At 43.0% G+C, this 16,135-nt stretch overlaps 1 protein-coding gene across 1 annotated transcript in view; it reads right to left on the bottom strand.

Moving 5' to 3' along the window:
- Pacrg (parkin coregulated) overlaps positions 1–16,135 on the bottom strand; it is a 420,696-nt gene that overhangs the window by 153,735 nt on the left and 250,826 nt on the right. Inside the window, exon 4 of the mRNA XM_076926641.1 lies at positions 1,702–1,851. Coding sequence (XP_076782756.1) covers positions 1,702–1,851 — 150 coding nt within the window. The remainder of the gene's footprint in view (positions 1–1,701; positions 1,852–16,135) is intronic.

The following is a 16,135-nucleotide window of genomic DNA, read 5'->3' on the forward strand; positions in this document are numbered from 1 at the left end:
GTGAACACTAACAGTGAGCATCCTGTGGGTTTGCGTGAGGAGCACTGAGGACATATTTGTGAAACTCAGGCTTCTACCTGTTGACCATCTTGAGTAGCTATTGCGTGCTTATTCTACTTCTTTCTTCTCAGCCTGTCCTTCCCCACCTCTCTCAGGTCCATCTCTATCTCTGGTCCCTCCCTCCCTCCTTCCTTCCCTCCCTCCCTCTCTGGCTCCCTCCCTCATTGTTCACATCAATCTATCTTTACATCTCTCATATGACCCTCAGTCTCTCCCTTCCCACCTTTCTCATGTCCACATCAATCTATCCCCCTTCCCCAAGTTCTCTACTTCTGTCTCTAGCTTTAGCTCTGAGCTAAAATCTACAGACAGGAATACGTGGAAGGTTACAGTGTTCTGATGAGCCATAACTGAATCACGCCTGTGTGTAGGCTTTCTATAAACACACAGGTATTTGATGCTACCATATGGTAAAAATATGAATTAGGAATAAATAATGTTTATAAGTAATTTTTTTTATAACATGAGAATGCTGTTACCAAAACAATTGGTTGGACAGTATGAAACTAAATTGATAAAGCACAGTTTTTTAATTTCCTCCAGGAGTGATAATCTTGCTTAAGTATCTATGCATCTTTCTCCCATTCAGACGATTTGAGATGGACCACAAACATAGGATTAGGTCCTACGATCAAAAGACAGCTAAAGAGCTTCTGAGAATTCCACAAGGTTCAGAATAGTGTATAAACGACGCAGATTCAATACCAACCAGTGATTATATTCAAAGGTGGTGACTCTAAGTGCCAGGCTTGTCTGCGGCAGGGGGATGCTGTACACTTGGTTTTTTGTTTGATATCGTTTTCCTGTATGTACAAGGAGCAGGTCGTGTTTCAAAATTTTCAGGCCACATTCCACTAAATTACCAACGTATTTACGTGGCTGTCAGGAACTAGCCTCAAACGCTGACTTCTCCCATGCATGTGAGAAGTATGGAACCTCAAAGTTAGCAACAAAAAGAAAAGGGATTCATGTACTTTAGAGAAATCACACTGCCAGGGAGGAAACCCACAACCATGGCCTGCCTGTGATTGCCAAAGACTTACCACAGATCTGTGCAGGGCAACCATTTCTTTGAGCATATCCAGTCTTCCTAAGCTTGGTGAAGAATATTGTATCAATTTTTAATCAATACCATCTGAATTTGTTAATGACAAATTACTAATTATTAGTAATTTAAGAGTAGAAAAATACCATTTTTCTACTGTTTTCCTTGAGATGAAAAAAGACCAGATGTTAAAAAGCTCCAAACGGTCTATCACATCTGAATAGCATTTAAAACACTCACCTTCAATTAATTTATAGTATATAGTAGTGAGCTATAATGTTTTGCAGGGGGACCAAAACCTTCAACTGCATTCAAGAACTATTGAAGGAAACTATACAGTTTAATTACTGGAAACACGTAGAAGCATTTCAGCACTTATCTATTGAGTGGGTGGGCTGTGCACGTAATGAGGAATCAAATTTGCTGATTTAACTGATTCTAGAAGGGACAGTGGGAGAGGGTGGGGCTACATACTTTAGAGCTCCAAACTGTAGGGTGATAGGCTCCCTTCACAAACAGGCTGCTCCTTACCTCTCCATCAACTCATTCCTTTGTTTTAGTGCTTAGAAGACATTTTGTCTCCTGGGATCACTCACCATTCATGTTCTTAAAGATGTTCAGGATTGGCAGGATCTGACGGTAGTAGGGCACCAAAGCTTCCCCAACCATCTCAGCGGACACAACCAGATGCTGGAGAACCTTGAGTGTGACACAGATGACCTGTCTGTTTCGGAGGTTCAAGGCATCTATGTGTTAGAAAAATAAACAAGTAGCAAATATTGAGTGTGAATTCTATGATGTTAAGGAGAAGTTGTCTCATGGATGCATTTAATTAAATTGTGCCCTATTGGGGACACAAGGGGTCCTATTATTACAGTTCTGATGAGGCAGTGCAGCCCCTGCAGAGAGTCACATCTTATCTGTTTACTGTTCATCCTCCTCCCAGTTGGTGTGGGCTCCTTACCAACCCTGAGAACACTTTTTCCTTTTCTTTGTTTCCTTTCCTTCCTTCCTTCCTTCCTTCCTTCCTTCCTTCCTTCCTTCCTTCCTTCCTTCCTTTTTTTCTGTTTTTGTTTGTTTGTTTTAAGTCAGGGTTTCTCTATGTAGCCCTGTCTGTTCTGGAACTCAATTTGAACACCAGATCGGCTTCCAAATCAGAGAGATTCCCTTGCCTCTGCCTCCCAGGAGGGGGTGTGTGTGTTTTGGAATTAAAGGTACGTGCCACCATGCTTGACTACTTCTCATGTTTCCATACAGAACAAAGGCTGGTGGTCTGAGGAGGATGAGAAAGAATGGTGGCAGAGAGCACTAAACATCACCTAGTGTCAGTGGTGTAGATGACAGTACAGGCTGTCCATAGAGAAGCTTTTGTAACCTCTGTTAAGAATTCTCACTGTTTTCTTCTCCCTATTCCCTTTTCTCTATGTGTCTATGTATGTGTGGAGGTCAGAGGTCATCATCAAGTGTCTTATTCAGTTGATTTTCATCTTAGTTTTTTGAGGCAGGATCACTCATAGACTGGCTGGCCAGCAAGTCCCAGGAATTCTCCATTGATGGGATTATAGGAATACACCGTTATGTCTAGCCTTTTGTATGCCTGACTAGGGATCCAAACTCTAGTCCTCATGCTTGTGTGGCATACTATTTATCAACTCAGCTGTCTTCTCAGTCCTGATTTCCTGTTATTTTCAAAGCTATTGTTATGAAACAATCTTTTGGGAGATAGATGTTGGCTGGTGTGCATGTGGTGAAACTGTATATTGGTTACCAACACAGGTAGTATTCTTGGTGGGTGGGGGGGGCATAAGATGGCTGCAGGTAGAATCTTGAGGAAGCAAGGGAGGCGGTGTTGGAAATACAAGCATTCCACTAGAGAGTGTCAACTTTTATAAGGGGAGACCAAAAGCTTAGAGAACAGTTCTGTGTACAAAGCAACAAACCACTGCAGACAAAGGATAAAAGGCAATTAAATTACCTGGTGGGCCTATCTCTGCCGGCTGTAAAGCACTCTGCTCCAGTGGGGACTCTGGACATTGATGCTAGCTTCGGGAACCTGGCCAACTCATTGACACTTTCTTGGCCCTGGTTTCCTTAATCACAGCAGCCTGTCATTTGCTTTCTAAGGTGACTACATTAAAATGATTGAAATGAAGAGCTACACAAAAGCATCTATTACAGAAGGCCTGAGGGTTGACAGGATGCAGAGCCCCAGACTACTCTAAAATACAAGACAAACGCTCTTGTCTCTCAGATGTTCCACCTCCTAATGACAAAGGATCAACTATGACCTGTAAACAAGAGATAAAAACCAACCAAGCTTTCAGAGCGATGGCCACTGCACCAGGGAGGGTGCCTCGCACTATTCTTGAGTTTCAGCTCACACTTCAGCTTTGGTCTTGCAGGCAGATCACATTCGGTGTGTATTAAAGACCAATTTACCTTTATAAGCATCCTCTTTATTCTATAATGTGACCTGGTTGGTTCCCTATTACACAAGGTCAAATCTTATTTTTCATCTTTCATATTCCCTCCATTGGAAATTTTTTTCTGCATTGGAATGTCCTTGAATTTTTGTCTTCTGTACCTCCCTTCCTTTGGTCCAGAGTCTCTATTCTTGATCTAGATCTTCGTCCGAATCTTCTTTCCTCTGATTCTGGGTCTCTATCCTCACTTTCCCTCCTCTGGCTCTGTGTTTCCATTCTCAAAGTTTCTTAGGCCCTGAGTCTCTTCCTTACCTTCTCTCCCCTGGTTGGTCCCGAGTCTCTCCCTTACTCCTAAGTCTCTATCCTCCCCCTCTGTTCCTCTGGCTCCAGGTCCTCATTTGCACCTTCCCTTCTCTGGTTCTCCATCTTCTTCATCTTTTTTCCTTTGGTCTTGAGTCTCCATTTTTCTCTTGTTCATAGCCAACCACGTGCTCAAAGTGCTTAATGTGGCCCTCTGCTTTTTCCCCCCTCAGAGTAAGGGACAAAGCAGCCAGATCCAGAGAGGTATTCAGGGTAAGTTTAAACTCAACATTTAAAAGTCTAAGAATTTAAAGTACTATTTAGTGATTTCATAGGTACTTTCTGTGGGACCACTGGGAAGTTTTAAAAATAAAGTTGAGGTCAGCTTTATCTTCTCCAGCAACAAACTGGTAGTTGGTGAATATACACATTTCAGAGCAGCCTCACAACCTCTGGTCCACTCAAGGCTACATCCCCGGTTGGTTTGAAAGAAAACATGAATGTAACAGGCAGAGATGCTCTGCCTTAACTCTGGGAGCCCACCTAAATATAACCGCAGGACTTGGTCCATCATTATAGCTTTTAAACACTTTGCAGGCTGCACCAAATCTTCTGAAAAACAACTAAAAATAGAATGCTGTAATTTCCTCTGCAAGCTGTGGGGATGGGACAGTCAGAAGCAGGGCTTTGGAGCCCTGGTGGGAGGGGGTGGATCTTGCACTGTCAGCTCTGTTTCAAAGGAGCATTGAGCACTTCTTTGTGCACCTTATACATCTTAGATGACTTATCCTTCTTCATCTTGCTGCTAGTGTATTGTGTGTTCCTCATAGTTTTAGGAACTGGAAGGATTGAAACAAACAAGATACAGGTGCTAGTATCCTCTCCAGGATTACAATCTGGTGTAGAAACAAACAGTAAGCTTATACCACAAGTATGAGGACTGTTCCTGACAAGACAAGGTCATTAAGCAGCCAATCATGGTACTACTCAACCTTGGTTCAGGATCGCTGAACTCTCCTCGACACAGGACAAACCCCAGGGATCAATAGATTTTATTCAGCTACAGAATTTCCCAGGCAGGGAGGAAGGTACACTAGAAACACAGAGCCCTCCCTGGGGAAAGGAGCCTGCTCCAGCCGTGTAGGTGTTAGTGCACTGAGGTGTTCAGGTCCCATTACTTGCTTTTATAACTGGGACTGTGTTTTTCCTGAGCACTTTTTGGTGAGAAGCATGTGTGTGAAGGTGCACCCATGGAGGACCTGAGGTCCCAGCTTGCTGGAATAACCAGTAAGAACCAGACACTAGAGAGTCGAGTTTCTTCTCTTTCTGCCCATTCTTCTCTCCCTCCTATCACATTCCTACAAGGGACACACAGTCACGTATAAATGTCCAGTCTTTTTTCTTTTAGGAAAATACAACAACAAACCACTTTAATGTCAAAGGCAGAAAACCCCATGAGAGACAAATGGCGGAATGTGGCCGTTTTGGTGGCTGTTATGGCGCTTGAATGAGTCTTTCCATTATGTGTGCTTTACAAAGACTGCAATAAGATAGCCTTGTGTGTGCACATCTATACCCAATGCCAGGGATGAGACTTGCCATGTATACCATATTGATGTTAAATATATATAAACAATTGTACCTTAATTTTCCAACTGGAGTTATATGTATAGCCACTTGGTCACTCAGAGTATCCTCTCCAGGATATTAATACTCTGTTCTCAATCTCTCAACAAAATAACAAACATAGATACTAGAACACAACTGTATTGCAACCTTGACTGAATTAGCATGGTTGTGATAATCATTATTGGAATATTATTGACAGTGATCCACAACCACAGTGCCTGACCTGTCCTCTGAATGTCACATAAAAGGGAATGCTGTGTCTTTTCTGGGAAATGAGAAAAAGAGTCTTCACAGCGGCTGTGAGAGAAAACTATGGTATAGTATAAAAATACTCTTAGCCTCATTAAAAGGGACTTTTTTCTTTAACTTCGTGTGTGTGTGTGTGTGTGTCCATGTGGGTACATGTATGCATGCGGATGCATGTGCACATATGTACATGTGTGTGCAGGGGCCACATGTTGGGTGTTATAACTCAGACGTGGTCACCTGATGCTCTGAGACAATATCTTTGTTCTGGAGCTCGCTGAGTAGGCTAGGCTACCCAGTGAGTAAACCTCAGCACCTGTCGGCCCCCACCTCCCCAGCGCTGGGATCGCTAGGGCACCAGCACTCCTGAGTTTTCATATGAGCCTTAGGGATCAAACTCATGCTCTCACAACATCACCTTCCCAGCTCCAAGAGGAATTTGTTTTTTATCCTGCCCATTTCCATTCGTGCATTCTTGTTCCTCCTCCTTGAGGTATTGACTCTTCACATCAAGCCGGAAGCCTTTTTGTTCTTCCGTTCCCAGCAGAATTAAAGAAATATGACTGGGGGATGGGGAACGGGAATCAAAGGTCTCTTCCTTTGAAGCAGCATGTTAACAGATATAAAGAGAGTGTGATTCTGCGGCTTAAGGAGACATGTGTATTCTGCAGCTGTTGTCAAGTTGTAAGTGAGAACTTTGAACTCAAGATTTAAGGTTTTGAAAGGTCTAACAGGAAGAGTCTACTGACATTATAAAGCCTTTCTATTCAGGAAATTGGATTTCTATTGTACTGCTTACTGCCTTCAAGTATAATCAACAGGCTGGAGCTTACAGATATGGAGAAATTGCTGGAGAATAAGGAAAAACAATTTGAAGCCAAAGTGGTAAGATTTATTCATCTTAGATGGTTATAAGCCCTGCGTACAATTTTCTTAAGCCTAAAAATCCATTATTGCTATGAATTTTGTGAAGTGAGAGCATTTCCTACTATTAGATATGATTTGCTACTGCGGAATGAGAACGCACAGGAACATCCCCAGTGGATCGTCTCTGTTTAAAGTTAGAAACACCAAACAAAATAAAACCCAAACATGAAGTCTAGAAATACTTTTGACAGGTGCCATAAATGTTAATGTCTGTAGCCGACAAATAGCCACCATAATATAGTTAAAGAACCTATCAAGATTGTCTAAGAGTGTAAGCAGATAATATAGAGGTTAAGATACACAAGTGAGCAGCTAATATTCTAGAATGTTCAGATTCACTGGTAATCAAAATAACTTTGGGATAGCATATTACAAAAAAAATAGTCGTTCAAATATTATCATTCAGAGAAGAAACAAGTTTGGAGAAAGAGAGACTTTAACAGATGCTACAGCATAGATAGGTGCAGCCCTCCTGCAGGGCAGCACTTCTCAGAGCCATACAAATGCATGTGATACGAAGCCCAGCACTTCACCTGCATGGGCCTTTAGCCTAAGTATGAAGGTGTGTGTTCAGTTATGAAGGCCTGCTGAAACCAGTACTGCTTATGATTGAAAATAATCAAAACATTCCAAGTATGAAGGTGTGTGTTCAGTTATGAAGGCCTGCTGAAACCAGTACTGCTTATGATTGAAAATAATCAAAACATTCCAAGACCATCAGGTTGTTAAAGGAGAAGAGACTATATACACAGGATGAAAAGTTATTTTAGTATATTTATTTATTTATTTTAATTTTTTGAATTGTTTTAGGACCATTAATGTAATTGAGCATGTGGACTTTCTTTGTGTTAAGTATTTTATTGTTCTTATAAGTGCTTCTATTTGTTTAAACAGATTTGTTTTAAAAGCATCAGTTACTGACATGCTCAAAGATGCAGTCAGCAGCATGTTTGAGTTTCACCCTCAGGAGACTCCAGGTGAGTGGGAGGAACCATAAGAATTCCTGTCTCCCATACACGCCTTTTGTTCTTTGGGAATTGCATACACTCAGTGCCTGGTACAATGATGGCAGCTGAGCATGGGCTTCCACAGAGAGTGCTGGCACTGGCAACGCAGAGCTCTTCTCTTACGGCAGCTTGCCCCTCTGTACCTAGATGCCCACTCAGTTCACCTTGAAGGAGGGGGATACCATATGATGCCAAAGGAAGGAGTTAGCCTTGCTGGCATTTTCAGAGTAGAATCAAATGATCATCTTTTGTATCAAGTGGATATTGCTGCTAAGAGGCACTAGTACATTCCCTACATAGTTGAGAAAGGGTCATTAAATTTGCCACAGCTTTCATGGCCATCAAGAATACACAAAAGACTTATGAAAAGTAGAAAATTCTGGGATGCACATGAAATAGAAGGTGGGCAGACAGAACAATTTCTAAGATATAGAAGCCCAGCCTTTCCTAAAAGAAGGACAGGAAGAGCACACACTTCTAAGCCTCATAGCAATTTCTGGTATAATTTTAGGAGTGATTATCTGGGCAAGCAATTTGGATCATATAGGAAGACAGCAGCAGTTAAGAGTAACTTGAACTCACTCACTGGAAGAAGGCTAACCAAGCTAACATACCATATTCTACATTTTCTCACAAAGGGGCCTGTGACCAGGGTGGTTTAGCAAGACATATGACCACAACTATCTGGATGTTCTAGTTGTTAAGACATAGAGATGGAAGGCTGGAGCATGGCTCAACTGACAGAGAGTGTGCTTGGCATGCCCGGAGCCCAGGGATCTCCCCAGCACCACAGAAACTGCATGTGATACTGCACTAGAGGTGGAGACAGGAGGACAGAGTTCAAGGTGATCCTGAGCTATACAGAAAGTTCCAGGCTAGTCTGGGATATGTGAGACCCTGCATTTATATACAAACAAACAAACAAACAAACAATACTATCAACAAAACCCAAAAGGGTATAAGAGGGATCGAGAGTTATGATTTCCTGTTTTCTTTTCTTCTTATTCCTGCCTGCTTGGATAACTTACTCTAGTAGCATGCACTGAGGTTTTGGCATCAGCCTTTTCTGGGTGGGATATGCCAGAGGTCTGCGCTAGAGCTACTTCAGTTCCGTCGAGATAATCTTTTGTGGATTGAATGCATCTTATTGAATAGAAACCTATCATCTATTTTGGTGACCGTTAGTTAAGAATATGCTAAGATAAGAAAACTAAGGAACACACACACACACACACACACACACACCACACACACTTTATTTCCCAGTAATGTTCTCTTTACACAATATCATGACTCCTCTAGACAATGGTATTTCTAATCTCCTGGGAATGGTGAAAGAGTTAAATAGCCCAACACTACAGAGCTCAGTAATGCGAGACGGATTTTCATATGAGTCCAAAGTCCGCACTTCTAATAACTGCGCTCCTTTCTCCCCTGGCATCCCCTCAGTCATGAGGTTATTGTTCCATGGCCTGGTGCACACTGGGCCTAGGCAATGAGGAGATCATTAAAAATGCCAGTGACCTGATTCTAACATAGACTAAGCAGGAAGCATTCACCATACTGGGTCCTAGGTATCAGTGGTTTGTTCTTACAGAATAAGTCACAGTGACAGAGACAAAGCTCATGGTGTTTTTCAGAAAGCAAGGTAGCTTGCTATTTCAGACACATACAAATGTTTATGTTTTTCCACTGCCAGACTTTATTGGCATTTTAATATACTCACAAGGTACACTGGTTTCACTGGCAGCGGTACTAACTCTTAGACCACACAGCAAAAACAGTCACAGGTTATAGAATGGCCGCAAAAGCGTAAGGAGGCCACTTTAGAGAGTTCAGGAAGCCTCATGGAGCCCCCACCAAGAGGCAAGAGAGTCCATGTGGGAGTAAGATAAGTAACCCTGCTGGGAGTCTGCTGGAGATGCTGCCAGAGGGGCAAGTTGTGAGGTCGCAGTTTTGGGTAAGCTCTGAGGAATCAGGATGCAGAAGTGAGCTGCAGGGTCATCAGAGGTAACGGACAGGACTGGGTCCAGATGAACTTAGTGGTGGACAGACAGGTGTACGTCCAGATGGGTGAATGGACGAATGGGCAGATAGTCAGGGAGTCTTTTGAGTGGGCTGCATCAACAGTGAGGAATCAAGCTGAGCTGAAGCCTATGGGATGATTGGCACTTCTCTGATGGTTGGTTGCATTGATGCCCACACTGGGTAGTCAGGTGACAGATCTGTAGAGGCCCTCACCACAGCCTTGTTAGGTATCCAGGTGAAGCTAATAGGTCCTTTCCTTACTCTGCTGTGCTCAGTGAGTTTGCAGGCCCAGTTTCCAAGATACAGTTTCAGCATACCTATGATCTCATACAGTCTCCATTTACTTTGATAAATCCATATGGCATGTTTATCCTTAAGAATGCATTACTTAACAGGTGGTGCCTTGTGGGTGGTACCAGACAGCTCTATTCATGTGTCCTAAGTCCTAAACAGCTGGCTTGGTCCTAAGGGATAAGCCATGGTGACTAAGGCATTCTTACTCAAAGTGGAGTTGAATCTTACCTGTAAAATGGAGTCTTTCCAGGCAAAGCACTCGAAAACATGCTGTTTTTTTTTTTTGTTTGTTTGTTTTGTTTTTTTTTGTTTTTGTTTTTGTTTTTTAAACACAATATAGCGTAACTAAGAACGGGTACAACTTGAATCTGCATCTGCTTTGGAATGATGTCATGGCTGCCTGCTGCCTATATGAGGCTTTAGATTGGGTGACTTAAAGATGTCAAAATTAAGGCAGAGGAGGATGGTGGCATTATCATATTCATGTCACATGCTCTTTAAATGCACTAGTTAATTTTGCCACAGAAATGACCCAATATGCTGGGAAACACTGCTGTCCCCATTGTGACAATAAGGTGTCGTGTCCCAATGCTGAGCATGAACAGGCTTATGTGAGACATAAGCTTGCAGGTGTCCCTGGCTGTTTCTGGCACCTTCTCTCTGGTTCTATCATGATTTTCTGGTATTGTTAGTTGTCATCTCTGTTTCTGTCACCCTTCTTGCTGCTATGCGTTTACGTTACATCTTTGGTGTCCTTGTTCACATGGGACTTGACCTCATGACATGACCAGAAGGATCTTTGGTTTTGGAAGGTGAACACGTACGCCATCACCATCAATGTCTTGGAGGTTGCCATCACCCTCTGCCTTGGACTGACAGCACCGTGCCTTCAATGGGACACCACTGCCATCAGTAGAGTCACACGGTGACACAAGATTTTCTGTTATAGTTCTGTTAAGATAAAAGGGAGAAGACAACATGGCTGGGTTAAGCATGGTGATGGAACTGTGTCTGACGGTGAGATTCCACAGCCCGTGTGGCTGGCGGGGAGAGCTCATGTGTGGCTGATTTCCTGGGAGCTCAACTCATCAAAGCTCTCCAAGATTCCTACTACTTTCCTCCTCTAGAAAGGATGAGAACTCTCCTCCTGACCTTGACGGGGTGGAGCATTACTCTGGCACTAGAACATGGGTCTAAAGCCATGGCTTTGCTAATTAATGTGCCTTGTTTGTTCTGAAGAAGGCAACAAGGGAAGGCAGTCTTTAGTGTTAGGTTACTGACAACTCACAAGATGGAGTCTCCCAGTGGAGGAAAAATGTTCTAAATTGTAAGATTCTGGGTCTCTCTTCCCTTGATAGGTGCAGATTTTCAATTGCTGTTCAAATGGGTCAGTATGGGCTGAGCTTGCTGTAGCATCAGACAAACCCTAGATCTCAGCCAGGCCACTTCTTCTCATGGCACAAAGCCATGTCTCCCTTCAAAGTGTATTGGAAGAGGCAAGATTGCTCTGCTGAATTGGATAACCAGGAAATGTAGAACAGAGTTTGGAAAGCCATCTCTTCTTTTTCTCATCCTTACTATGTGTGGGTGACATGCTGTAGGCTACCTGGGTAGGTAAGCCCCCTTTCTCTTGGTCACAGCTCTAAAACCTCTGGGCATGTTGCAAACGTCTAATTTCTCTGGAAATACAGAGATACCAGCACTTGGTTTTTCTTACAGGTCGGAAGGTGAGCAGAGTCCTTGGATCTACTTGGGATATGCTGACATCAGGATGGAGCTAGCTAGCTTTTGGATGATCTTCACATACCAGAGCAGAGAGTGACAATATTGAGCCGCCACAGCAAAAATGTCTGCAGTGAATTTTAAGTCATGGGAGCTACTGAGCAAACTTTATGAAGACAGTTTGAGTCATGTTTCCTTTTTAGTATCTTGTAATCAAAATAAACCCAAGTAATTTACCTCTTTTCTGAATTTCCAGCATAAAAGGTTTAATTGTTCTTCTCAAATTAAAACTATTTTTTGCAGTTTATTATCAATTTCAAAATAATGTACTTGTCAAATTTTGAAACGAGTGAAATGATCAGATCGTTAAAAGGGTAATGCATGCAAGCGTGCCTGCTAATTAAAAAGACTTGTCACCACAGGCTCTTGCTTTGTGACACATTTTATTCCTTCACATTGGTCCCCTTTTCTTTCCGTTCATCCATTGGATATTATTCCAGGAGAATTTTTTTTTTTTTGAGTGTTAGTACTCAAGCTTCTTGAGCCAGAAGTCACTGTGTTCTTTTCTACTTAACCACAGCAACTGGAGACAGCTGGGCATGGACCCTTGGCTGGTGCAGTCAGCCAGGTGACCTCAGCTCATTAGACGTGTCCTAACGAGGGCACTGTTTTGTGACCCTTCCACACGGAGATTGCCGTTGTTTCTATAAGTTGGTGCAGCCAGGGTTGCCTCTCCTCCAGCAGGTCATCTCACAAATGCACGCTGCTGGTCGTAAACAGCAATATCTCACCGGGAGACTTAGATAAACAGACACTTACTCTCACAACGTCTTCTGATGGCAGGAAGCATCATAGAATTAGTCTTTAATTGGGGTTGCAGGATAGGCATCTCTACAAGGCACTTTTTACACAGGGCCCAGCACATTAGCAGATCCAAATGGCCACATCATATTTTTAAAAATAGTGTCTTATATACATTTTGATAAAGAGAACAGTTATATACGTCATTAAATTGATTTTGGAAATATTTGATGCATTTCTTGTGCACTAGCCAGCCCATTAGATGCTGTGGGGACAGAGTACTGTTTAACATTATATTCCAAGTGACATATGCTACAGAGTTCTGCTGGAGAGAGAGTGAAGGGTGGAGACAGGACTGGGGCTGGGGGAAGGACTGTAAAGGGCCATAAAAAAAAGTTAATACAGGAGCAGGGCTTTGGAGGCCATGTAGTGCTGAGGCCCGTGAGCTGGTGACAGCAGACACAGAATTAGAAAAGAGCCAAGCAAGTCACAAGTCAATGGAGGCAGCCAGTGAGAAGGTGACAAACTTGCTGCCACACCCTGGGAGCCCAGAGACATCACCAAGGTGGCTGGGAAGCATACCCTGAGAGGGCTGGGAGATGAAAGCTTTTGTCTCAGAGTTAAGGTGTAATGGTCTCGGTGGAAGAGAGCATCAGGGAGTTGTAGGAGGAGCTAAGGTGGGAGGAGTAAAGAGAGGAAGAGGAGGAGCTAAGAGAGAGACGGAGAAGGAGAAAAGTGGACATGGAGGCTGATGTTCGCTTGTCTGTAGCAGTCAATGGTAGTTGGTATATCTAGGTTGGGTATTGGATTACATCTCTGATTGTAAGGGTATCTTGTTATTGATCATTACTAAATATATAAACCTTTAGATAATCTAAGTATTAGAGTCTCATCTGTACCGAGCCCCTGTGGTTGGCGGGATGGTCCGGGCACTGCCCAGCCTTGCAGAGACAGCGTGGAAGATTGGCAGAGCCATCTTCCACGCTAGCGTCTCATGGGTGGCAGGGCTGGTGTCTCTGGCTGGACATTTCTAGCTGCAGCACGCACGTGGCCTCTGTTGAGCTAGGCAGAGCCGCCACAGCTTAGACAATCGGCTTGACTGGTGGCTGGTATATATATATATATATATATATATATATATATATATATATATATATATATTTACAACAATAGGGAGTCATGATTTGAGGCATCATGGAGGGGGAGGGGTTTAGGGAAAATAGAGAAGTGGTTTAGAAGGAAGTGATTTGTAGCAGGGGTGTGTGAGAAATCTGCATGCAAACCCCACCCTAGTAGACTTCTAAGAATCACACAGGGAGGAGATCCCTGTGGGCCAGATGGTGAGCACAAGCCAGAAGATGAAAGCAGCCAGATGAAAGGAACTTCACTGTGTCCACCACAGGGAGGCGAAGCTGGGAGCCTGCGTCTCAGGGGTTAACTGTCCACCAGGACTAGAAGTGACAGTCTTCTATGGAACATGAAAGGATACAGAGGTCCTGAAACATGCTATGCATAATGTCTAGGGCAGGTTTGGATTCTGGAGCCCTGCTGAGGTGGGACAAGCCCTGCACTGAGTCTGGCTGGTGAGCAGTGACTAGAAGTGAGAGGCATTGTTTGCAGGATGAAGAGACTAATTGTTATATTCTCTATGGGAGGCTCCCTTGCTTTCTTGGGTGTGTGACCAGCAATGTCCATCAGGTGGGTTCCTGAGTGACTTCAGTATAGGAACTGCCTCCCCCTCACTAACCCCTAGGAAGGTGCATTTCCTTGCTTTAAGTCACTTACTGTGTTACGCCCTAGGGCTTAGGGGACTGGTTGCTATTGTATTCCGATTAATAAGATTTTCTTTATCATAATCAAAGAATCATACTCTTTGTCTTTAAAACTATAAAGGGCTCCTTCTGATAATTTCAAGATATCAAGAAACATTTGAGCTTTGATCTGCTCAGTCTCAATTTTCTTGATATTGCTTAGAATTCATTCTTCTGTTGGTGTCTTATGGTGTCCTATAGCAGATTAAGATGGCCACTTGCTTTGATATTATTTAATGTGCTTTATATTTCAGGCTATATATTTTTTCTAAATTAATGACTTGCCACACTGTACAAAAAGCATATTATTTGAATCTAATTTCTGGCAATATTCTTGTGAATGCTTATGATTTTATTGCAACATTTCCGTTATTGTGTAGCTAACGTGCGCTCTAATGTATAATTAATTATTATTTCTTACTTGGCTCGTGATTGTTTACAAACATGTATCCTAATTTCAAAATAGAAATGTTTCAGCTATCATTTTAAAGATTGATTTCTTGCACAACTTACATTTTGATCCTTCAGTGTGTTTTATATTATTTCCTTCCATCCTTGGTGCATTCTCTGAGTCTTGTCTCAGGCTCAGAATATGGCTGACTCAGTGGATGCCTTGTGTACACTGAGACAATGGTGACCTGTAGCTGTACACACAGCACCAAGGCCCAGGTGTGGTTCATGTTCTGGCACCAGCATTTTGGAATCGTGTGACATGGAACCACCTCCCATCTTACATGACTGAGTTGGAGCTCCGCCGCCAACCCTGAAGGTCACAGGGCAACCTTAGGTGTCCTGCCCTTGTCTTCTACCTTGTTTGTGTCAGAGCCTCTTCATTTTGCTGTTCCACTGTGTTTGCCATGGCTCTTAAGCTTCCAGGGATTCTCCTGTCACCGTCTCTTATCCCAGCACAGGGGCACTGGGATTGCAGACATGCACCACTGTGCGAGCCTCCCCAGGGGTTTAACTTTGGTCCTCACATGTTCCTGGTAAGCATTTTATCCAATGAGCCATCTCTCCGGCTCCAGAATTTACTTTTCTAAAAATAAAATAAGCTAAGCGGTTGTGTCTTATCAGTGCCCTATCAGTAAGTATATGCTTCCCAGCCACCTCGGTGATGTCTCTGGGTTCCCAGGGTGTGGCAGCAAGTTTGTCACCTTCTCACTGGCTGCCTCCATTGACCTGTGACTTGCTTGGCTCTTTTCTAATTCTGTGTCTGCTGTCACCAGCTCACGGGCCTCAGCACTACATGGCCTCCAAAGCCCTGCTCCTGTATTAATTTTTTTTTTTTTTTAATGGCTCTTGGAAACAAGGTGGCCAACTCTCAGGGCTATTGGAATGATTGGCTGATATAATTCCAGAAAAGCCCAGTGAGGACTTGCAGACTGTGAGCAGTCCTGGGCGTTGGTGCTACAGTGAGAGACATTTATGTAATTTTCTCAATTCTTTTCTTAGCTGTTCATGAAGAAGAAAGCAATATGGGGGCCTCGGAGATGCTTTATAAATGAAGCACTTGCAGCATAAGCCAAGTGGGTGTGATGTTACACCTGTAATTCTAGCTCTTGGGAAGCAGAGGCAGGGGATTGCTGGAGCACATTATATAGCTAGTCTAGTCTTACTCAGGAACTCTTGGTTCAACTGAGATGGTTTATGGGGCTCCACAAACCTGAGTGAACACAGGCTTCTATGTGCATATGAGCACATTCACATACATGCACAACACATGCACACATCAATCCCTACATATTAAAAAAGAATAGTATGTAAATGATCTTACTCATATCTATACAGTTGGTAGAACGGATGTATTTTAAGGTTTATTTCATGAGGACAGATTTTCTTTTC

The sequence above is a fragment of the Arvicanthis niloticus genome, chromosome 28, assembly GCF_011762505.2.
Source record: "Arvicanthis niloticus isolate mArvNil1 chromosome 28, mArvNil1.pat.X, whole genome shotgun sequence".
Classification (NCBI taxonomy): Eukaryota; Metazoa; Chordata; class Mammalia; order Rodentia; family Muridae; genus Arvicanthis; species Arvicanthis niloticus.